Here is a 23,538-nt window from a genome sequence, read left to right as displayed (position 1 = left end):
CTTACAAAAAACAATTCTCCTTACTATCAATATATAAAAAAATCTATGAGAATATTGTTGTACATTAAAAAATATTTTACTTTTTATTTTAAATATATCATATATCTTATAAGATATATGTTGATATATTTCAAATAGAGTAAAAGATTTTTTTAATGTACAGTCTTCTCAGATTTATATATATATATATATATATATATATATATATATATATATATATATATACACACACATATTCATAGTCATAAATTTAAATGTTTTCCTCATGTTTCCCATTTCTCTCTCTTCTCCCTCTCTCTTCTTTTAGTAGTCTATAGAGCATCAGGACACCCCTCCCTTTTCTTTCTCCTTGTCCTCCTCTCTTCATGCCTCTCCCCATTCCGATTCCTTCACCTACTGTTATTTTGTTTTACTGCCATAGGAAATCAAATGTCCTGTACCATTCATAAGTACATAAGTAATGCCACACCGGGAAAAGACCCAAGGATCCATCCAGCACAGCATCCGGTCCACGATAGCGGCCAATCCAGGACAAGGGCACCTGGCGAGCTTCCCAAACGTACAAACATTCTATACATGTTTTTCCTGTAATTGTGGATTTTTCCCAAGTCCATTTATTAGTGGTTTATGGACTTGTCCTTTAGGAAACTGTCTAACCACTTTTTAAATGTCACATTCCTATCCATCCACTCCCCTCCATATTTACCCACTGTCATTGCACCTTTCATATCATGTTCCCCTTTTCTTTTTATCATCACCTAGTTCAAGTCACACAGTATCCTATATAATATAATAAAAAGCACCTCCAACATTCTGAAGCTGAGTCCGTGGCACTGTGGCAGTGTAGGGTTCGTAAGTCTGTATTTCAGCGTTTCATTGGCTCTCACTGTCCCCGCCCTCACGTCGAGGAAACTGAATTCTGCATAGTTGCCAAGCAAACAAACGCGACGTCACAGGAACGAAGAACCAATCAGGCAGACCGGAACTTGGAGGAGGGAAGTGGAGTGGATTGACTCTCTAACAAACAATCATATAAAGGGAGGTACGAACATCAGTGGAGGCAAGTGCACAGAACGGAAGGGAAGACAAACATTTAATCACTTTGTCACTCACACACATATCACACACACACAATCACTCTGTGTATCTCTCTCTTACACTGTCTGTAAAACACACTGTCACTCTCTGTCTCTCACATGGGCAACTGTATGTTGCATTCTCACGAGTAAGGAGCTCTTCTGATGTGATTGTTAAACTGATTGAAGGGCCTGAACAAGGAAAACTTTTACCACATTGTAACACAGTTAACACAAAAAATATTGTATATAAAGAAAAACACATGTAAACAACAGTTATATTCAGAATACAACCATGGAAACATTAATGGCAGGAACTCATTACATTGCTAGCGCCCGTTTCATTGCGTTAAGAAACGGGCCTTTTTTACTAGTTTATTTAGATTTAGCTTACATATACTGCCATTCACTATATAAATGCAACCAGTTTTAAGTCTCCCAGTGTTTATTATTGCCGTGATTACTGTCTTCTTCCTTTCATTCTGCTGTGCTACCAACAGAGTCCTCAGTGACTCTGGGCCTCCTCTTTCTCCTTCCTAATTGTTGTCTGGTGACTTTCTGCCATTTCCCCCATTTTGCACTTCACTGTCCTTTTCACCTACTGCATATCCTGTCCCTTTACTCCTACTTCCTTATGCACCCCCATTATTTGTTCCACTGTTTTGGCTCTGTATGTATTTTACTAACTCTGAATGCAGTCCAAAATGGGAAGAGACATCTGTGACCTATGCTCTCCTTTTACAGCTTGACTGTCACTTCTTTGAAATCTTTCCTCCTCTGCACCTCAATGAGGACGGGTTTGCATACACTTATCTTTTATCCTTCCCAGTCAAACACTCTTAGGGCCTCATCCTTAGCGCTATCATCTCTTTCACTAAATAATCGTACTCGCAGATTATTATGTCCTGGATATATTTGGCCTTAATCTCCCTTGAACTCTGTACCCTGTCCAGCTCTATTTCCATATCTTTTATGGGATGCTCCCAGGAGGCTAGGACTAGTTTATATACCTCTGCTGCCACTTATCGCCAGTCTGCACACTCCTCAATTTCTGGCACTTCTCTACAGCACATCTTGTTTTCCATGTCCTCTAGCCTTAGTGCTGATATTTTCTCAACCTTTCATCTGCTGTCCCTTTGACGACTTCTACTCTATACTGTGACATCTGCCGTCACTCATTACCTCTATCATATTGCCTTTTACTGCTGTAATCTTATCTTTTAATTCATGAAACCACTTTTGGAAATTTCTTCTCCACACATCTCTTGCATCTCCTGCTCTCTTACTCCATAGGCTGTGGCCTCCACCACTTTGACTCCATTCACTTTACCAGCTACCACCATCCTTATAACACGGTCTCTGTCCACATTACACTGTAAGCCAGAAGTGTCCAACCTTAGCCCTTGCCAGGTCGGGTTTCAGGATTTTCAATATGAATATGCATGACATCTGTTTGCATACAGTGAAGGCAGTGCTTTCAAATAGATCTCTTGTATATTCATTAGGGAAATCCTGAAATCCCAACTGGATTGCAGCCCTTGAGGACCAAGGTTGAACACCCCTGCTGTAAGCAAACTCTGTAAAATTCATAGGTTTCCATCACTGCACTGACAGCCATGTCACCGCAAACTCCAGAACTCCTTCTTAGCTTTTATTTGGTCAGGACTGAAAGCAGAGCTGGATGTCTTAAACTTAGATTCCAGAATCAGAGCTCCCCTCTTGCATGTCTGAACGGTCAGGCGACATTATTTCCACCCCTGTATCTCCTTTTTGAATGTTGGTGCTGACAATTGGGTTCCATCCTGGTTGAGGTGGTGTTATGATTCTGCTAGATAGACAGGGGAATGTTTGGGACTCGCTCCTGATTGGTTTTTCAGGGGCTGAGCTGAAGTCTGATGCTGCAGATGTCAGAAGCCTGATCTACTTAAGCCTACCTTTCCCTGCAACCCTTGCTTTAGCGTTTGATTGCTTTCATCTGAAGCCAGCTTCCCTCTTTCTCTGTTTGTGCTTATGCACTGTGTTTACGTGGAGATTTCCTTTCTCTCCTCGTAGCTCGTAGTTTGTGTGAGTGCTGGGTGTTCCCAGCGTGTGCTTGATTGCCTCACTACACTGCACCTGGGTCTATTCTCTGCTTGGCTGGTGTTGTATTGTTTGTGGTAAGCTTGTCCCTTGTATTGTTCCAGTTTGTTTGTTTCCCTTTCCTCTGTGTTAATCCTTTCTCTGCAGTATAAGCCCTGCTTCTGGCAGGTTGTGTTTTGAAGCAGTCTTTTCCTTTTGCCTGCTTTTATTCATTCTTTGTGGTGTCTGTCTCCTGTTTCTGGTGAGCCTCTCCTTATCTGATCTGTGTTTACGGCAACGTTCTCTGTTTGCTTACCTCGCCCTTACCTTTGAGTGCAATGTGGCACAGCCTTGTTTATTCCTATATAGCTGTTCCCTTTAGCCCTGTGTGTTGTGAGGTTAGCATTGTGTATTCTTAGGTGACTTTCCCTTTCCCTTGTGTGCTCTATGGTACAGCCTAGAGTGTTCTCTTGTGTGGCTTCCTTTATCCTTGACTGCCCTGTGGCACAGCCTTGTGTTTCCTATAGGAACGTCTGTCAGTCCCTTTTCTCTTGCGTTCTCAGCTAGCGCTTTGTGCATTGCTGGTGCTCCTGTCCCTTTGGGGACCCCTCGTTGTTCTTTCTCCCCTTCTCAGTGTATGACTCTTCCTGTGGCCGTGAGGCCCGCATGCTTGGACTCTGTGCGAGTGGGTTCCCAATAGATTGTAAGCTCTTTGAGCAGGGACTGTCTCTCTTTGTTAAATTGTACAGCGCTGCGTAACCCTAGTAGCGCTCTAGAAATGTTTAGTAGTAGTAATAGGCCGTGAGGCCCGCCTGAATGCTCTATCTCCCATTTTCTGGTGTTGCTGGTTGGTGGTTGTGTGTGTGTGCGGGGCTTGGTGGCTGGGGTGGTGCGTAGGGCCTGTTTGGTCTACCCTAGGCCTTGGCCATAACCCTATATAGGCCTCGGCCTGGGCTCAAGGGCTCACGACCAGATTAACGGGTGGAACCCATCCGTTTTCTAGAATGTTCTCTGGTTCCTAACAATCTAAAGTCCTTTTCTGAGAGTAGCATCCTGGATTTCAATCTCCTGCTCAGAAGCCTAAATTTGGTTTTCATAAGTACGTAAGTATTGCCATACTGGGACAGACCAAAGGTCCATCAAGCCTAGAATCCTGTTTCCAACAGTGGCCAATCCAGGTCACAAGTACCTGGCAAGATCCCAAAACAGTAAAATACATTTTATGCTGTTTATCCTAGAAATAAACAGTGGATTTTCCCCAACTCATTTTCTTTTGGGAAGCTATTCAAAACTTTTTAAAACCCCGCTAAGCTAACTGTTTTTACTACATTCTTTGGCAACGAATTCTAGAGTTTAATTGCACATTGAGTGAAAAATATTTGCTCTGATTCGTTTTAAATTTACTACTTTGTAGATTCATTTCGTGCTCCCTAGTCCTAGTATTTTTGGAAAGAGTAAACAAGCGATTCATGTATACCTGTTCCATTCCACTCATTATTTTATAGACCTCTATTATATCTCCCCTCAGCCATCTCTTCTCCAAGCCGGAGCCCTATCCGCTTTAGCTGTTCCTCATAGGGAAGTCATCCCATCCCCTTTATCATTTTCTTTGCCCTTCTCTGTACCTTTTCTAATTCCAATAAATCTTTTTTGAGATGGGGTGACCAGAATTGCACACAATATTCAAGGTGCGGTTGCACCATTATAATGTCCTTATTTTTGTTTTCCATTCCTTTCCTAATAATACCTAACATTTCTTAGCCGCCGCTGCACACTGAGACATATCATCAACGATGACACCTAGATCCCTTTCCTGGTCGGTGACTCCTAATGTGGAACCTTGCATTACGTAGCTGTAGTTCAGGTTCCTCTTTCCCACGTGCATCATTTTGCACTTGCTCACATTAAACATATGCCATTTGGATGTCCAGTCTTCTAGTCTCATAAGGTCCTCTTGTAATTTTTCACAATCCTCTTGAGATTTAATAACTTTAAATAATTTTGTGTTGTCAGCAAATTTAATTACCTCACTAGTTACTCCCATCTGTAGATAATTTATAAATATGTTAAGAAAGCAGCGGTCCCAGCACAGACCACTAAGAACCCCACTACCTACCCTTCTCCATTGAGAATACTGACCATTTAACCCTACTCTCTGTTTTCTATCATTTAATCAGAAGCTTCTTATACTCATACCTGTGGGCACTCACAGCAGTGTTGTCCTCCTTGGTTACTCATATATGGCCACCTCAATTAAATGTGAGAAACAGAAATCTTGGTACAACCAAAGACAACATTTCAACCACGAAATTCTGATGATGTAGAGGGATTTATAACATCATTCAATAAATGAGTATTTAAAATATTGACACTAGCATGCTTTAATACTGGCCTACAGTTTACGGTAGCCCAAATAAATAACTTCAATGAAATGAACTGAAGAGCCACAAGAATTACAGAGCACTTGCTGGCTGCTAATGCCAATCTGGGCTGAGAAACTGTTGCTAAGCAACACGTCAGCAAGCTACACGTGAGGAGGCCTGAGGTGAGTCACCATTCAGTGCTGTTGCTAGGCCAGTTTTCAGGCATCCAACTGAGATCTGTGGAGTGTAACCAACACAAAAAGGGGAGGGGGAGCTCCAGGGTCTGCGGGGCATTTTCTGGGCCCCCATGGAATTAAATCTAAAGTGCAGTTACTTTTGAAAACGGGATAATGATAGAGAGAAAAGTGGTTCCCATAGGGGCTGCCTTCCTTTGTAAATTTGGAAATATATAGAAAGCATGCTGCAGAGATGAAAACATGAACAGCCAACTTGGAAGATCCAGGTCAACTCATGTCTGTTCATGTTCATAATATCACACTTGAAGGAATAAAGGTTTAGAGTCTATCAGGGGGAAAAATAACTGTGACTGCTTCAGGGAACCTAGGAGTGTTGTCAAAACCCTAGCAAGTCCAGGTTATAATTCTGACTTGGAGATAGTGACTTTGCCACTGTCATTGATTCCTGTCTATAGTAGAGGTGGGCAGAACCAGAGAGTGAGCCAAGCTGAGTTTGACCTGGTTTTTGGAACAAAATGTGAGATAAGAAAAAGTATCTTCTACTTCAGAAGAAAAAAAGTAAAGCAGTCCTGATCAAAGGTAACATGAAACATCACACAACTTTTTTTTTGTGTATGTTGTGATGCATCATATGATTCGGCTCATCCCTTCTGTCCTTGGTGCGCTATATTTGCTTGTTCCATAGCGTCCCACAGATCAGTCCAGAGACTGGTGGGTTATGTCCCTCTGCCAGCAGGTGGAGATAGAGAGAACTTGTGAGGCTCCCTATATGTGGTCATGTGTAGCCACTCAAACCTCAGTATTCACTCTATCTAGCAGGTGGTGGTCATAACTCTGTAGCTCTGGATTGTGGGGCTCCTTGCCTGTTCCCTTGGGCCGATTTGAGATACCCTTAGGAGTTGAGGGCTCGCAAGGTACTGAGCAGGGACACCTGTTGGGGCCAGGTCCTTCCCTTCGTCCCCCCTCCCGCTGGGTCCCTTTCGGCAGCACATGAGTTAATCTGTTTTTAGAAAAAAAAACCCCAAAAGAAGTAAGGAGTGTTTAGGTACGTTTTGTTCTAGCACTCCAGTAAGCTGGGATTCTAAAAGCCGTGGGAATGCGTTTTTGGCGGGCAGGGGGTTCCCTGTGGTTCCCTGTAGCTCTTTTATATGGAGCACGTGGCAATTCCCTCAGAATCTGTTAAGCACTGCTCCCGGTGTGGCAACCGGAGAGCAGCGTCAGGAGTCTGTTCTTCTTGTCCTTGGGACTCTCCAGAGCACGGAGGCTCGTCGGGCAAGGCGGGGCAGCGCAGATCGCAGGAGTGCAGGCTACATTGTTGGCTGCGGTTGAATTTGGTGCCGTTTCGTGTTCGGGGGCGGCGACGGACTCAGGGTCCGGAGCGTGTGAGTCCCCGTGAGCTGGTCTGTTCCTCGGGGGGGCTGGAGCGCTGTTGGCAGGAGATGCTGGGAGAGCATCGGGGGGGGGGGGGGGGGGGGGGGTGCAGAGGTGACGCGCCTCTTTTCCTGCGCTGTTCCTCAGTACCTCGGTGCTTTGAGCACCATTTTGAAGGAAAGGGGGAGTTTGTCATGTCCAGGGCATTCTGCAGTGGTGTCTCAGCACCAGGCTCCATTTGCTACTGGGGGTTCTTTGCCTGGTTGTCAGAGCCTTGCAGATACAGAGGATTGTGACTGAGAAGGGGCTGGAGCGCCTTTTTCCCCAGAATTTGTGCTTTTGTTGCACAAAGCTTTTCTCCTTAAGAGGTCTGGTCTGGCTGGGCTCTTTCGGAGGCCTCTCTGGAGGAGTTTGCTTCTATCCCCTCCCTCTCTGGCTAAGCGCCCTCGCGTCGATTCTCGGGGTATCGACTCAGTTTCAGTGTGCTCAGAGGTAGATGACAGCCGGTTTTCAGATGTTTCCCAACTAACCCAGTCTGAGTCTCTGGAAGAGGGTGAGTTACCGGTGAAGGGGTGAGATTATCCTACGGCGGGCAGGCTGTTCCACCAGGAGGAGTTGCCTAACCTGATTGTCAAGGCTATGGAGAGTTTGAATATCTCTGCTCCGGACAGTGGTCTCCCCTCTACATCTGCCCCCTCGATTATGTTAGGGACTAAGCGTCCATCTAGAACCTTCCATGTTCACGAGGCAGTGAAAGTCCTTATTGCAGCAGAATGGGATATGCCGTAGGCAGGTCTGCGCATGGCGAGAGCCATGGCGCACCTGTATCCACTTCTGGAAGGAGAATGGGAATCCTTGCGTCTGCCCGCAGTGGATTAGTTGATTACGGCCGTCACTATGAAGACTACTTTACCTGTAGAGGGCAGGACAGGAAGTTGGAATCTTCTTTGAAGGTGTTGTTTGAGGTAGCAGCGTTATGCTTGCAAGCTTCGGTCTGTGGATCCTATGCGGCCAGGGCGTGCCTTTCATGGGTCCAGAAAGTGACCTCTTTGAAAGAACTGGTGGCAGCCTTGCCTTCTATAGAGGCAGGTCTCGCTTATTTGGTGGATTTGCTGTATGACGCTCTTAGGGCATCCGCTAAGGAGATCTCCTTTACAGTGGCGGCTCGCCGCTGGTTGTGGCTTCGTCACTGGTCCGCAGATACGGCTTCTAAATCTCATCTGGCTCGTTAGCCGTTCAGAGGTAAGCTGCTGTTTGGTGAGGACTTGGACAAGATTGTTAAAGATCTGGGCGATTCTAAGTGCCATCGTTTGCCTGAGGATAAACCTAGGTCGGTTCTTTGCGGGCCCGGTTTTGAGATGCATGGCGTTATCGTCCAGGTAGAGCCGTTTAGTTTGCGAAGCCACGTTTTCCTCAAAAACAGTAGCCCTTTTGTGGAGAATGCCGCTCAGGCGGAGCTTCTGTGAGACCAGCCACGGGTCCTTGTGCCCAATGATGGGGCCTTGGTCCATCTCCCGGCATTGGTAGGGGGACGGCTGTCCCTTTTTCTGGGAGAATGGGCCAGGGTCACCTCAGACGAGTGGGTGTTGGAGGTAATCCGAGTCGGGTACAAACTGGAATTTTTTTGGTCCGTTGGATTTTTTTCGTGGAGTCTCCTTGCAAATCACCTCAAAAGATTGCAGCAGTCAGAGAGACCTTAGAGAGTCTAAGGTGCTTAGGAGCGGTGGTGCCCGTTCCGGTGGCACAGCGGTTTCTCAGACACTATTCCATCTATTTTGTGGTAGCAAAGAAAGGAGGTTCTTTTCGTCCAGTGCTGAACCTCAAAGGGGTAAATAGGGCTCTAGGAGTGCGACATTTTCGGATGGAGACTCTTCGCTCCGTCATTGCCGCAGTACAGTTTTTTACTTCCCTCGATCTCAAGGAAGCTTATTTGCATGTTCCCATTTTGCCGCAGCATCGGTTTCTGCAGTTTGCAGTTCTAGGCCAACATTTTCAGTTTTAGGCACTTCCCTTCGGGTTGGCGACTGCCCCCAGGACCTTCTCCAAGATCATGGTAGTGGTCGCAGCATTTCTCCGCAAAGAAGAGGTGCAAGTGCATCTGTATCTCGACGATTGGCTGATTCGGGTGCCGTCCTTCCAGGACAGCGTTCAGAGTTATCAGTCTGCTGCGGTCGTTGGATTGGGTCATCAACTTGGAAAAGAGTCATTTGATTCCTTCTCAATCCCTGGAGTATCCTGGGGTGCTTTTCAACACCCGGTCGGGCAGGTTATTCTTGCTGGAGAATTGGAAGCTAAAGCTCCAGGCGCAGGTTCGGAGTTTATTGCGCATTCAAGCTCCCAGGTACTGGGATTATGTTCAGGTGTTGGGATGCATAGTGGCCACTCTGGAGGTGGTGCAGTGGGCAAGGAGTCCTCTTCAGAAGTCACTGCTGAGACGTTGGTCTCCGGTGTCAGAGGATTACAGTGTTCGCCTTCCCTGGGAACCGTTGGTCAGGATGGGCTTGCGTTGGTGACTGAGGTCCGACAAGTTGGAACTCGGGATGTCCCTGGCAGTTCAGGACTGGGTAGTAGTGACAACGGATGCCAGTCTTTCCGGATGGGGAGCCCATTGTCTGGGTCTCACAGCTCAGGGTTCTTGGTCTCTGGAGGAAGCTGCTTGGTCCATCAATCAGTTGGAGCTGAGGGTGATTCGGCTGGCGTTGCAGTTCTTTCATGCGGTGTTTGCTGGGAAACCTGTTCGGGTTCTCTCTGACAGTGCGATAGTGGTAGCCTATGTCAACCGCCAGGGAGGCACCAAGAGTGTTCCGCTGCTGGCCAAGGAAGCGATGTGCCTGTGCCATTGGGTGGAGGAACACTTGCCTCAGCTGTCAGCGGCCCACATAGCGGGCTCCCTGAACATAGAAGCGGATTTTTGAGTCTGCACGTTTTGGATCCGGGGGAATGGGAGCTCTCTGAGCAGGTGTTTTCATTGATCATGAGCTGGTGGGGAGTTCCTGCTATGGACTTGATGGCGCGAGCAGCCAACTCCAAGGTGCCGCAGTTTTTCAGCAAAGGCAGGGATCCCCAGTCTCTGGGGATCGATGCGCTTCTTCAGCCATGGCCTCTGGCAGATCTCCTGTATGTATTTCTGCCATGGCCCATGTTGGGCAGGATTGTAGGTCGAGTGGCTCACCACCCGGGCCGTGTAGTTCTAGTGGGACCAGATTGGCCCAGGCATCCGAGGTATGCAAATCTTGCTCGCCTTCTCATCGACAACCCGTTATAGCTTCCGGCACATCGGGGATTGTTGCATCAGGGTCCCATCGTTATGGGGGATCCATCCCCATTTGGTCTTACAGCATGGTTATTGAGAGAGCGAGTTTGAGGAAAAAGGGTTATCCGGACAAAGTGATTGCCACTATGCTGTGAGCTAGAAAGCGTTCCACCTCTACGGTGTATGAGCGGGTGTGGCAAACCTTTGAGTCTTGGTGTACTGTAGCAGGTATATCACCTTTTTCAGCATCGGTGGCTTCAATCCTGTTTTTTTTTGTTTTTTTTTGCAGGATGGCCTCGAGAAGGGGCTGTCTTTGAACTCTCTTAAGATTAAGGTGGCAGCTTTGGCATGTTTTAGGGGCCATTTACAGGGCTCTTCTCTTGCCTCTCACCTGGATATTGTTGGTTTTCTGCGAGGGGTGAATTATCTGCGTCCTCCACGGAGCTTGATAATTCCTGCTTGGAATCTTAATTTGGTACTATGGGCTTTGCAATGGCCTCCTTTTGAGTCTCTGTCTCTTTTATCGGTGAAGGATTTGACATTGAAGGGTTTTTTTTGTGGTTGCTATTTCTTCGGCGAGGAGAGTTTCCGAGCTACAGGCGTTGTGCTGTAGGGATCCATTTCTTACTTTTACGGAAGCAGAGGTGATACTGCAAACAGTTCCTTCATTTTTGCCCAAAATTGTGTCGCATTTTTATATGAATCAACATCTCTGTCTTCCCTCTTTTCAGAGGGAGGATTATCCTTCGGAGTTTCACCCCATAGATGTCTGGATGTGAAATGAGCTATCATCGGATATTTGGAGATTACGAATGACTTCCGTTGCTTGGATCATCTGTTTGTGCTGTTTGTGGCTTGTAAAAAGGGGCAGCAGTCTTCTATTGCTTCAGTGTATATCGCTTCGGGGAAGGATCCACCTACTGTGCTGCAAGCTCATTCCACTAGAGCACAAGCGACTTCTATGGTGGAGTCGAGATTGGTGTCCTTAGAGGAAATTTGTAGATCGGTGACTTGGGCGTCGGTACATACCTTTCCAAAGCACTATCGTTTGGATGTAGCAGGAAGGGCTGACGCTGCTTTTGGTGCTTCGGTTCTGCAATCTGGGATCTCTGGGTCCCACCCTACTTAAGAACTGCTTGGGTACATCCCACCAGTCTCTGGATTGATCTGTGGGACGCTATGGAAGGTAAAATTATGTTTCTTACCTAATAATTTTCTTTCCATTAGTCCCGACAGATCAATCCGGAGGCCCTCCCTGGAATTTCTGCTTATCTTCTTTGTTTGGTATCTGTTCCAAGTTTCCAGTTGATGTTTCAGATGTTTCATTGTGGTTCGTCAAATGTTGCAACAAATCTCTTTAATACTGTGAGCTGCATGAGTTTCTCCTGTTTTTGCGGTTGCAGAGTTTCTTTAAAGTGTCTGAAGACAGGAGAATGACTCTATAGCTGAGCGTTGAAAGTCCACATGGCTTTGGTATCGACAATACTGAGGTTTGAGTGGCTACACATGACCACATATAGGGAGCCTCAGAAGTTCTTTCTATCTCCACCTGCTGGCAGAGGGACATAGCACATAAAGTTTCATGCTTTCTTGAATTCAGATACATTTTTCGTCTCAACTATATCCACTGGGAGGCTGTTCCACTAGTCCACCAACCTTTCTGCAAAAAAGTAAGACTCAGAAGTAATTTGAGGACAATCGCCTCTTACCTTCATCCTGTGCCCCCACATTCCAGATCTTCCTTTCAGTTGGAAAAGACTGGCCTCTTGAGTATTTGTATTTCTAAGGCACTTGCCTTAGAAATACATTTACCAAACAGTAGAAAACCTGCACTGAGCAATGTAAAAGAAAAGGAACAAAGAAAACATGCCAGTTACAACTTTGTGATTCCTTATACCCCCCCCCCCCCCCCCCCCCCAAAAAAAAAAAAATTCAGAGTGGAGATGCAAAAAACAGGCTAGGGAAAACTAAGGAAAAAAAGCTTAGCTAATTAGAAATACACAGAATCATTCACCTCACATTGCTATTTGAAACAGCACCAGAGTGGTATAGCGTTAAAAAAAAATGAAGTTGCTCTGTGACAAAGACAGTGTAACTGACCCCAGCATATTCAATTAAACTTTAACAGGAATAGCTAAGGTGAAAGTAAAGATGCATACTTGGGGTTAAGTCCTGTTCAAAAACTGAAGAAACTGGAAGTACAGTAGTATATGTAAAAACAGAGCCAGAATTCTCCAAAAAAGCAGACACCTTTTGTCTTGGTAATAACCGTTGGACCTCTAAGAGTAGCTGAAGGGATAGAGTAGTAGCCCGAGAATCAGGGAAGCCAGGATTCAAATCCTACTGCTACTTATTGGGAACTTGGGCAAATCACTTAATCCTCCATTCCCTCAGGTATAAAGTTATGCTCCTTAGCGTAGCACCGATCAATCCAGGACTTGTGGGTTGAGACTGTCTGCTAGCAGGTGGAGATAAAGGTCACTGAATTTCACTGTTCCTAATGATGTGGGGACAAAGTTTTGTCCCCATCCCTGCCCCGGCCATGCAAGCTCAGTCCCTGTCCCTGCGAGCTTTGTTTGATCCTATGCGCTGAAGCCTCGAACAGTTAGGATTTTATATTTAAGTCATTTTATTAAAGAAACAATATTCTGTTCAACTGTCATTTTATAAATCACAACCAATCCAGAACAAGGATAAAAAAAAAACCCTTCTCACCTCCTCCCTCACAAATATCCCCTCCACTAATAAGAAAACCGAACAAACAATTACCACAGAGTGCTACGTAGAAAATTCATGCTAACAGTATACCTCGAGACACACACAGAGAACACATATGCCAAATACATATGCCAAACACATATGACCAAAATTGATAAACCCCAAGAAGCCAAACCAAAGAAATAGAAAGAGATGCATTTCTTCATATACCGGTCAAAATATAAAGATCACACTGCCAGGGATGGTGTTAGTGGAGTGCAACTAGCACAATTGCCCTGAGACCAGAGAGAGCCCTAAGCCTGCTGAAAGCTGAAAAAAGCATGGCCTGGTAGTGGGCTTTAGGGTCCCCTCCCAAATTTCTCTCCTGGGCCCTAGCCACGTCCAACACAAGCTCTGGCAGGATACACATTTCAAATTTGACATATTCTAATCACAAAATAGAAAAATTTTTTTTTAACCTTTTGTTGTCTGGTCATTTTATTTTTAAAACCATGTTGGTCCCAGGCTCTGGTTTCTGTTTCCTTCTGTCTTCTCAACTCACTTGCCAGGGACTCCTGCCCATTTGACATTTCTTCTTTCTCCATACTTACCACCCATCTTCTATTTCTGTGTGTAACTATCGTTCCCCATGTTCAGCATATCACTTCTCTGTCCAACATTATTATTATTAACAGTTGTATAGCGCTACCAGACGCACGCAGCACTGAACATCCAACATAGAGAGAGACAGTCCCTGCTCAAAAGAGCTTACAATTTAAAAATAAGACAGACAAAACAATTAAGGACAAGGGAAGTACTGGGTGAGAAGGAACAAGGGGAGGGCAAATTGAGTAGTGGCTAGGAGTCAAAAGCAGTGGTGAAAAGGTGGGTTTTTAGCATAGATTTGAAAACAGGTAGCGATGGAGCTAAACGTATAGGCTCAGGAAGTCTATTCCAGGCATAAGGTGCATCTCCCCTGTGACCATCTCCCCGCATTCATCATCACCGCTCTATGTCCCTATCCCCTTTCCCTGTGTCCAGCCATCACTCCTAAGAGATGTCTGGAAGAGACAGGAGATACTACAATGCGATTCATTTTTAAAATCACGATTAATGATTTAAGGCCTCTTACTAAACCGAGCTAGTGATTTGAATAGAATACATTGCATTTGCCATGCGGGAATCACTAGCGCGGTTTATGAAAAGAAGTCCTTAATGCATTAATCGCAGAGTTAACTGTGATTAAAGTGCAGCCCTAGTTTCAAGTAATATGTCAGTCTCAGGATTCATACTGAGATACAGAATGTTTGTGTGTTGAATGTAGAGAGCTGCACGGGGACGGGATTCCCGCAGGGACGGAAGCAGGTCCTGCGGGGTTCCTGTGGGGATGGAAACAGTTCTGCGGGGTTCCCGCGGGGATGGAAGCAGGTCCTGCAGGGTTCCCGCGGGGATGGAAGCAGTTCTGCGGGGTTCCCGTGGAAGTATAAGCTGCACTGCATCAGCCTCTCATCTACCGAGTACCTTGAATGCTGTCTCCTCCTCCTCCTCTTCCTCCTTGCTTTAACAGCACAAATGTGTAAAGTCTTCCGTTAAGGAGGTGGTAGAGACACAAATGATGAAGGAATTCAAAAAGGCTTGGTTGAATACAGAGGATCTCTAATTAGAAAATGGAAGTTATAAAAATCCTAACCTTAAATGGCTGCATGTGTGTGGATGTGTCAAGTGACGCTTAGATGGTGACTCTGGCTGTGATTAACTAGGACCGATACCGGGAAGACTTGTATGGTCTGTGTCTAATATATGGCAGTCTGGTTTAGGATGGGCTAGAAAGGGCTTAGACAGCAACTTCAGTAGCTGGAACATAAGGACAGTGCTGGACAGATTTTTGCGGTCTGTATCCCACAAATGAGAAGATGAATAGACTGGAGTGGGCTTCAGCGAGAACTCCAGCAGTTGGAACATAAGGATAGGGCCAGATAGACTTCTATGGTCTATGTTCCAGAAACACGGAAGAAAAGTATATAATATCACACTCGTTGATTTAATCATGGATTGATAATGTGTGACTATTGGGCAGACTGGATGGACCATTCAGGTCTTTATTTGCTGTCACTTACTATGTTACAATTAATCCTCTTTGCTCTTGGGCTGATGCGCAGACCTCAGCTCTGACACAGGCAAGAGCATCGGATGTTACCTGACCTACTGGCGCGTGCATGTGGTGACCTCTCAGCACACAGTGCCAAAAATCAGAGACAAATCTTACATGTGCACACCAGAATGTTCTAAGTTTCAGCTTCCATTCCTTCCTTGCCTACAGTGATGTGTCCCAAATCCAGAGAGAGACTGAGGGAGCTGACCAGAATTTTCTTTTATGTACCATTAAATTTTTGCGGGGATGGGTTAAATTCTTGCGGGGATGGGTGGGGACGGGTTGGGATGGATTAAATTTTTGCGGGGATGGGTGGGGATGGGTAAGATTCCAATGGGGACGGGTGGGGATGGGTGAGATTCTAGCAGGGACGGGCGGGGATGGGTAAGATTTCTGTCCCCGTGCAACTCTCTAGTTGAATGGGACAATTTGTTGCATCTATTACCCATCACACAGAAATCTTAGTTGACATTGTGTTACTCAAAATGCTATCTCATCTTACTTTCAGGTGTTTGGTAATGCTCCTCCAAGCATGATGACAGAAAAGTTTTCCGACCTTTTGCAGTTCACAACACAGGTATCACGGCTGATGGTGACTGAAATTCGCCGCAGAGCATCAAACAAATCAACAGGTATAGTTATCGTCGTCATCATATTATTATTATTATGTGAGCTTATGAGGTGTGGCAGTTTGTGCTTTGCAGCATGTCATAGAGGGTCTAGTTCTGTCACAACTGAGCATGCAGCTAGATCTCCATATTAGTTCTCTTTCTAGGCAATATTCAGCCCATAATGGTCAATGTTGCTGCAGTGGACTGATTTAGACTCAGATATTCTGTGCTGGGCCATATCAAGCTACCAGCACCATGAACAACTGCTGAAAAACATTTGGGTACTGCTGATATTCAGAGTTGGTACCCAGATAGCTGTCTGTGCAAGTGAGAACAGCCATTTATGCGGTCCTTCTTGCCCTGATAGTTATGTGGGCATTGGCACTGAATATCAGTGGTTCATGGATAATTTGGCTCTGCCTCTGCTCTGCTCTGGCATTAAGTGGATAGTGCTGTGACAGTGCCACTGAATATCATGGATAACTGTCTGGTAAAGTGCTGCTGAATATTGTATCAGAAACCAGTCAGCAGAAGTTAACTATGCAAGAGCTGCCCCGGCCTGGTTAAATACTGTGAAATATTGTCCCTGTTATTCTTAACGATTCACAGATTCCTAGTAGAAAGTGGACTATTTTTGTGGCAGGTTTTTTTGAGGAATATTCCTGGTGTTGTTTTTGTAAGTAGTGGCGGGGCCCATCTGTAATACAGTGCTGATTTTTGGTTGCTGCTGCTGTGTGGAAGCACACAGGATGAGCTGGACACTGATCAAATGTGGTATGGGGTCTCTAGATTTGCTGTTGCAATTAAGCACAAAAATGATGAGAACAAGACTAAGTTATGTTTCTTTGTTTTAAAATAGTATTTATTGGATTTTAATTATTGATTTCACATTGCAAATTTCATACACTACTAATCAATTAACTAAACCAGCCCCAACATCCAGAATGGATACTCACTTTCTGAAATTCTAACAGTTTTATGACAAGTAAAAGAATCAGAACAGAACTTCATGCGGCCTATAGTAGTGGAATAAGAATGGAATATCTGGGTTTGTTGCTTCATCTGTTGCAGATGCTGGAACTGTTGGGTTTAAAGGTGAACTGGAAGCTGCTGGGAACTGCTGTGACTGCAGAGGCTATGGGGGCCGTGGTAAAAAGAGGGTACCTTTTAGGCAGAGGCGAGGAACAGTTGCAGTGCTCACAGTGAGCCAATATGGAGCTGCCTTCTAGCTGCTAGAAGGCAGAGGAACTAGACAGGGAGAAAGCAAGGAATTTTTATGACAGGAGACAGCATGAGCCCATCTGGCCTGTTCTGTAGGCTGAAGCCAGTGAGCGGAACTTTCTACTGAATTGTACATTTGTAGACACTATTGAAAACAATAGCAAACTTGTGAGGTTTATGACTACCTATGTGTGGGTTTTTTTTTTTCATTTGAAAGTTTCACGAATGTAACCCAAAGGTTTTTTTTAACCTCTGGGGGATCGTGGGGGGTGTGATCCGTGGGTGCAGGCACTCTGGAGCGGCAGACTTGCTTTTGATAATAAAAAAGCTGTCAAATTAAAATAAAAATACACACACAGGCAGTCATAAACCTCACAAGTTTCCTATTGTTTTCAATAGTGTCTGTGAATGTTTGGGGGTCACACAGTATGGTAGCTGCATGGGAGAGATGGCTTCAACTTTTTGACGTCATGCCATCTCCTGTCGTAAAAGCTCCTTGGGATAAAGATGTAACCAGGGCCTAAACCTAAACGCGGGAAGTCTCTGTGAGTGGAGGGAAAGGAATCGCATACAAGGAGTGACCTATGAGATACAAGATCTGCAGCCCAGCATGAAATGATAATTTAGAATACACATTGATACTACAAATATAAGGCAATGAAAATATGTAAATGCAACATTGTAGCAGAATAATGTTAATTGGTTTTTATGTGAGGTGGTTTGTGTTGTTTTATGTATTCTTTGATTATTATGTATGTTTCAATTAGTACATATACATTTAAATCGAATATCAAAGTATTGACTTTTGTTTGTAGTACTCTATTGTATTTTAATTTTTCACTTTTTATTTTTTTACTTATAGACTATTTTGCATAATTTATTCAGTTTACAAAGCAGTGTGCGTAATATATGACTGTTCCTTCACCTTTAATTGTAAAGGCACCTCCATGAGTAAAAAAGTATTTCACCTGCCACAGAGGTTTTCAATATTAAAATTGCTATATCACCATTAACTATCTAGCTGATCAAAGTGGTTAATCTAAAATCAAACAAGAAAAAGAGAGAGAACTACAATTCAGGACAGGAAAGAGCAACACATTGAGACAGGTTCAAGCTAGCATGGAGATAAAAGTGGGAAAAAGGAAGGAGGTAGTATTGGAGGAGAATTAGGGGAGGGGAGGTAGGAAGTAAGGGTGATATTTTCAGAAAACCATCCTAAATGGAATCGAATGCTTTATTGCTCTTAATGTCATCAACAGGTTGTTTTCAAGATCTCCTTAATGAATATGTATGAGATGGATTTGCCTTCCTCAAGAACTGGAAGTGATTACCATTATCCTAGAACATAAAAGGAGTAATTTCACATATTGGTTAAGAGTACATATTTTTCACTCCACAAACATTGCTGAATATTTAAAGTAGAAGTAAATGTGTATTTTTACTTTGAAAGTTATCTCAGGAAAAGTACACATTTGTCTGCTAATTTGTACTTATGTATGCATTCTTCTGAAATTAAGTGTACACATAGTTCCAGACCTTGTTGCCAAGCATTCTTTTCCTACAGCAGGTAAAGGTACGCAGGAAATGGCACTACACAAGTACTGTCACCCATATATAGGGTCAGCCCTGCTTTGTTCATGGAAATGTCTTTAAAAATGTTCCTTCGGGGAAGGTGATTTTTTAACCAGCCACCTAGGCAGGAAGGCATGTAGGCAAAACAAAAGCAGTATTCTGTGATAAACACTCTTCTCTCCATATATAAAAACAAAGAGCCCTCAGAGGCTTCAAAAAGCCAAGAAACATCTGTATTTTGGCTGCTATTAATGGCTATGGTGAAATCTCAGTCACAGGAGGTTTTCATAATATCCCATAACTTTTTGTTGCATATTTGTTTTTTCATTTTTGTTTTTATCTAAAGATATCCTTGCATATTCAAACCTCCCCACAACCCCACTTCCAAAAAAAGCAGACTTCCCCTTTGATCATAATAGCTGCTTATAGTCCACACAATTGGAAACAGTTCCAAAAAAAGAATACAGTACATAATGGTTTCTCACAACAGCTGCTTATTGTGGTCCTCACTCACCTGACTCTAATCAGAGTGATGTTCCCAGCCCCCAAATCAGTGTTAACAATCCCACACAGCTTCCAAGAAAAGCTGCCTACCGCTTCCATGTACTGCCAGAATTGGCGCTGCTGTTTCTCATTCAACTGTGCCCTTAAATGGCATTTCAGTTTTCTTCGAAGAGCACAAAGAAAAGGAGGTCCACGTCTTCCACAAACAAGCCAAAAGAAGCAAAGTACACAAGGGTGGAAGAAAACCAAGTCCAAAAGACCAGTACTGAAACCACGGTGGTAAGAGCACCAAAACCACAGTTTATTGGGACCCTAAACGGTCCGTGTTTCGGCTACAAAGCCTTCCTCAGGGGTCTAAAAACATAAAATACAAAATATAACCATATGTACAGTACTGTTATTATACAGACAGTATACAGTCTCAGTTAACTGACATTAGGCTGGTTTGAAGTAATCAGTTGTAGTCCTCTGTACACTCTTGGGTCTGTGAGTTCCATAGACTACGTCTGCCAGACGGTAAAAACTGTCATAGCACTGACATCCATTGGCCTCCAGATAGGCCCGCAGGGTGTTGAGACTCTCCAGCGCGCTTGCAAAAGTGACAGGAGGAGGTTGTTGAATTTCTTAAGCATGTGCCTCGCTGCTCATTTCTTCATCTGTTCTTTCATCCGCCGTTGTTGCCTGCATGTAGGAGCATATCTCAACATCAGTGCTGTTTGTAGATCGTAATCAACAGCTACGTAGCGATGGAACTCCTCTTCAGTAAAACTGACTGGGATGTCAATAACCTCTTCATCTGACGTGTTTGCCACAGCTGCAGCTGTTTCATCCCTCTCCACATCCTTAACAAAGCTTGCCCGCTTGTAGCAGTTCACAATGGTTGCCTGTGTAACATGATTCCAGGCTTCTTTCTGCATATGTTGGGAATCCAACAGTGATAGATTACGAGCCAGTTCAACAGCACGTTTATCCTTCCTAGTCTGGTCAACCATAACGCTCATCAGATGACGTAGCACAAGAGCCCGATAATGTTGTTTGAAATTGGCTATTATGCCCTGATCCATAGGTTGGATCAGAGAAGGTAGTGTTTGGTGGCAGGAAGACCACCTTGACGTTAGACAGTCTGACATCATCACTGTGTGCAGCACAATTATCACAAAGCAACAAAATCTGACGCTTTTGTGTCTGCATTTTAGTGTCTAACTTCTTTAGCCACTGCTTCCAAATTTCCCCAGTCATCCACGAATTTGTGTTAGCCTCGTATGACACAGGACGTCTCTTAACTTTCTTGAAGCAATGGGGCTGTTTCTCTTTCCAATGATGAGGGGTTCCAACTTCTCACTCCCATCCATATTGCAGCAAAGGAGGATCGTCAGTCGGTCCTTCGATGTTTTACCTCCAGTAGTTTCGGCATGTTTGAATGCAAGTGTTCCATCAGGAATCCCTCGCCAGTAGAGACCATTTTCATCAGCATTGAAAATGTCATGAGGCGCAAACTCGTTCAAGATGGTAGGAAGAACTGAAACAACCCAATTTTCAGCACCAAAGTCATCAGCATCTTGTTTTTCACCATGCTGCTTCTTGAATTTTATGCTGTTCTTTTCCTTCCATTTTTCCAGCCATCCAACAGTGGCTTTGAATTCAGTCAGTCCAAGACTTTCTGCTACCTGGTTAGCTTTCTCCATAAGCAGTGGACCACTGACAGGAAACTGTCTGCTCCTGACTCGAGAAAAACACCAAAGAGTATCTTCTACCTCCTCAGCTTTTCCCGCATGTTTTCGTTTCCGTTGTGGATTTGTATTGTTTTGCCAGTCTTCCAGGAGCTGGTCTTTCTGCTTCAACACGTGAAATTTGACTGGGATTGACACCATATTCTTTAGCAATAGATGCTTGACTTTCTTTGTTTTCTAATTTTTTAAGAACTTCTATTCGTTCAGTCAGTGTTAACGTCTTACAGTTCTGCCGCCACCACGATGACGACGACCCCGTTGCATGCACCAACAACATTCTTTCCCCTAATCTACCTGGGGCAGTTAAAGAGGCGGTTAATTTGAAATCTTGGTTGTCACGTGCCAATCGGCTTCCATATTCCATGCACGCACTTATGCGGAGTCTTACCTGCAGAGGAGCAGTCTTGAACCATGCATATAAGCGAATCTTGCACTTATCAGTGGTGTGATAAAACAAAGTTTGTCCCCATAGAAATTGGTGGTGCCATAAACGGGACCGAAGTACGGCATGCAGTTAAACAGTGCATGCTCTTATCCGACATGTACTTAAATGGAGTGCACTGTATGTGTGTATATATATATATATATATATATATATATATATATATATATAAGAATATTTATGAAAATTAAAAAAAGAATTTTTACTCAATATAGAAGGGCTATATTACAGCTTCAAATTGCACATTTGTAAATGACGTTATAAATGTACATACCAACAAATTGACGTGTATAGATTAAGCATCTGAACCTCTCAAAATGAGGTGCAATGAGCTGCATCGGATACAAAGGATAAAATGAACAACTGTGAATATAATTGCGTATTGCAAAAAAACTGTAATTTCGTATTACAAAGACGTTTTTCTTCGCATGTGTCATAAAAATGGGTGATGGTAATGCTAAAGTCAAAAGATAAGTGTCTTATGATTGGAAAAAAAGAAAAAAGTAATAAAAATGAAAACTAAAAACCACCACTGTGAAAAAGACAGAGAGATACTGAGATACTGAATGGGCAGTCCGGGGAGGGAAAAGGGGGACAGAACTGAGGAAAACCGAAAGCAATATATAACAAAAGCTGCTATCAAAAAGACAAACCACAGAAAAGCAAGGAAAGCCTAAAGAGAGTGACACAGGCTGCTACCAAAGAAACAAGTAATAAAAAGTAAAAAACCAGCATGAGAGAAAAAGTACATACCTACGCGGTGTGGTCCACAATCCACGATGAGAGAGTGAACAAACAAAATCGGTACCCCAGTAGCGCGCCAAAATTTAAACAGAAAGGTGATGACGTGAGAAACCGTCATTATCCATCGGTGACGTTTACAGAAAGGCTGGGATAAAAGAATGCATGAATAGCAATCAAAAATAAAAATGAAATATAAAAAAAATGAAAAGAATAATATCCCAGAAAAAATGTGTGTATAACCAAAACATTCAAAAATGGAGCAGTCAGGAAGGGGCGGGGCCCACGAGTGGGAGCACTAGAATGATAGAAATAGAAACAAAACGGAGGTAAGAATGAAAGTGAAAACGAGTTTCAGTGCAGTGACCAGTGCATGTCAATTTTTTGGCTAATTGCAGATACATATATATACATAAACATTATATTGTGGTTGCATATTGATAAAGCAGGCCTCAGAGAAAATGTATCAATTCAAGATCTTTGTTCAGCACCTTGGGTGTTATACTATCTAGTAGATAAATGGCACGCTGTTCTGCTCTTAACAGGGCAATATCAAGATTACCCCCGCGCCAACTATTTTTAATAGTACGAAAGACTAAAAATTTCATGTCATCGATGTTGTGTCCAGCCTGTATCCAATGTTCTTCTAGGGGTGCAGTTTTAATCTCTCTCAACGCAACTGCGATGTTCTATAATTCTGACTTTCACCATCCAATTGGTTTTTCCGACATATATCATTCCACATGGGCATACAATTATGGACACTACATTCTGAGATTTACAGTTGCTGTTGAAATTGAGCTTATACTGTTTACCAATAGTTGGGTGCATAAAGACCTCAAGACTGAGGTAAACAGTATAAGCTCAATTTCAACAGCAACTGTAAATCTCAGAATGTAGTGTATATAATTGTATGCCCATGTGGAATGACACATGTCTGAAAAACCAATCGGACGGTATTATAGAACATCGCAGTTGGTAGCAGCCTGTGTCACTCTCTTTAGGCTTTCCTTGCTTTTCCATGGCAGCTAAGAAAGCAAATAGAATGTTAGGTATTATTAGGAAAGGAATGGAAAACAAAAACGAGGACGTTATAATGCCTTTGTAACTGTATGATACGACTGCACCTCGAAAATTATGTTCAATTCTGGTCACCACATCTGAAAAAAGATATAGTGGAATTAGAAAGGTGCAGAGAAAGATGATGAAAATGGTAAAGAGGATGGGACCACTTCCTTATGAGGAAAGGAAGCTGCTAGGTCCTTCAGAATTTTTAATCTGTTTGATTCAAGGCCTCCTTAACATGTAATGCTACCTCTTCACCAATTCGATCCACCCTATCACTGTGATATAATTTGTACCCTGGTATGACAGTGTTCCATTGGTTATCTTCTTTCCACCAGATCTCAGAGATGCCTATTATATCTTTTTCATTTAGTGCAGTATATTGTAACTCTCCCATTTTATTTCTTAGACTTCTGATATTTGCATATAGACATTTCAAACAATGTTTGTGGCTCCTATTTACAACTTGCTCAGTATTGGACAGT

The 23,538-nt window shown here is 43.7% G+C and overlaps 1 protein-coding gene across 5 annotated transcripts in view; it reads left to right on the top strand.

Moving 5' to 3' along the window:
- Positions 1 to 23,538, top strand: part of WDFY3 (WD repeat and FYVE domain containing 3) — a 655,707-nt gene that overhangs the window by 167,846 nt on the left and 464,323 nt on the right. For all 5 annotated transcript variants that reach the window (XM_030190597.1, XM_030190598.1, XM_030190593.1 and 2 more), the window contains one exon: positions 15,676 to 15,799. In XM_030190597.1, coding sequence (XP_030046457.1) covers positions 15,676 to 15,799 — 124 coding nt within the window. The remainder of the gene's footprint in view (positions 1 to 15,675; positions 15,800 to 23,538) is intronic.

This window comes from Microcaecilia unicolor, chromosome 2, assembly GCF_901765095.1.
Source record: "Microcaecilia unicolor chromosome 2, aMicUni1.1, whole genome shotgun sequence".
Classification (NCBI taxonomy): Eukaryota; Metazoa; Chordata; class Amphibia; order Gymnophiona; family Siphonopidae; genus Microcaecilia; species Microcaecilia unicolor.
Note: the sequence above shows the minus strand (reverse complement) of the source record. Positions and strands in the feature narration are given on the sequence as shown.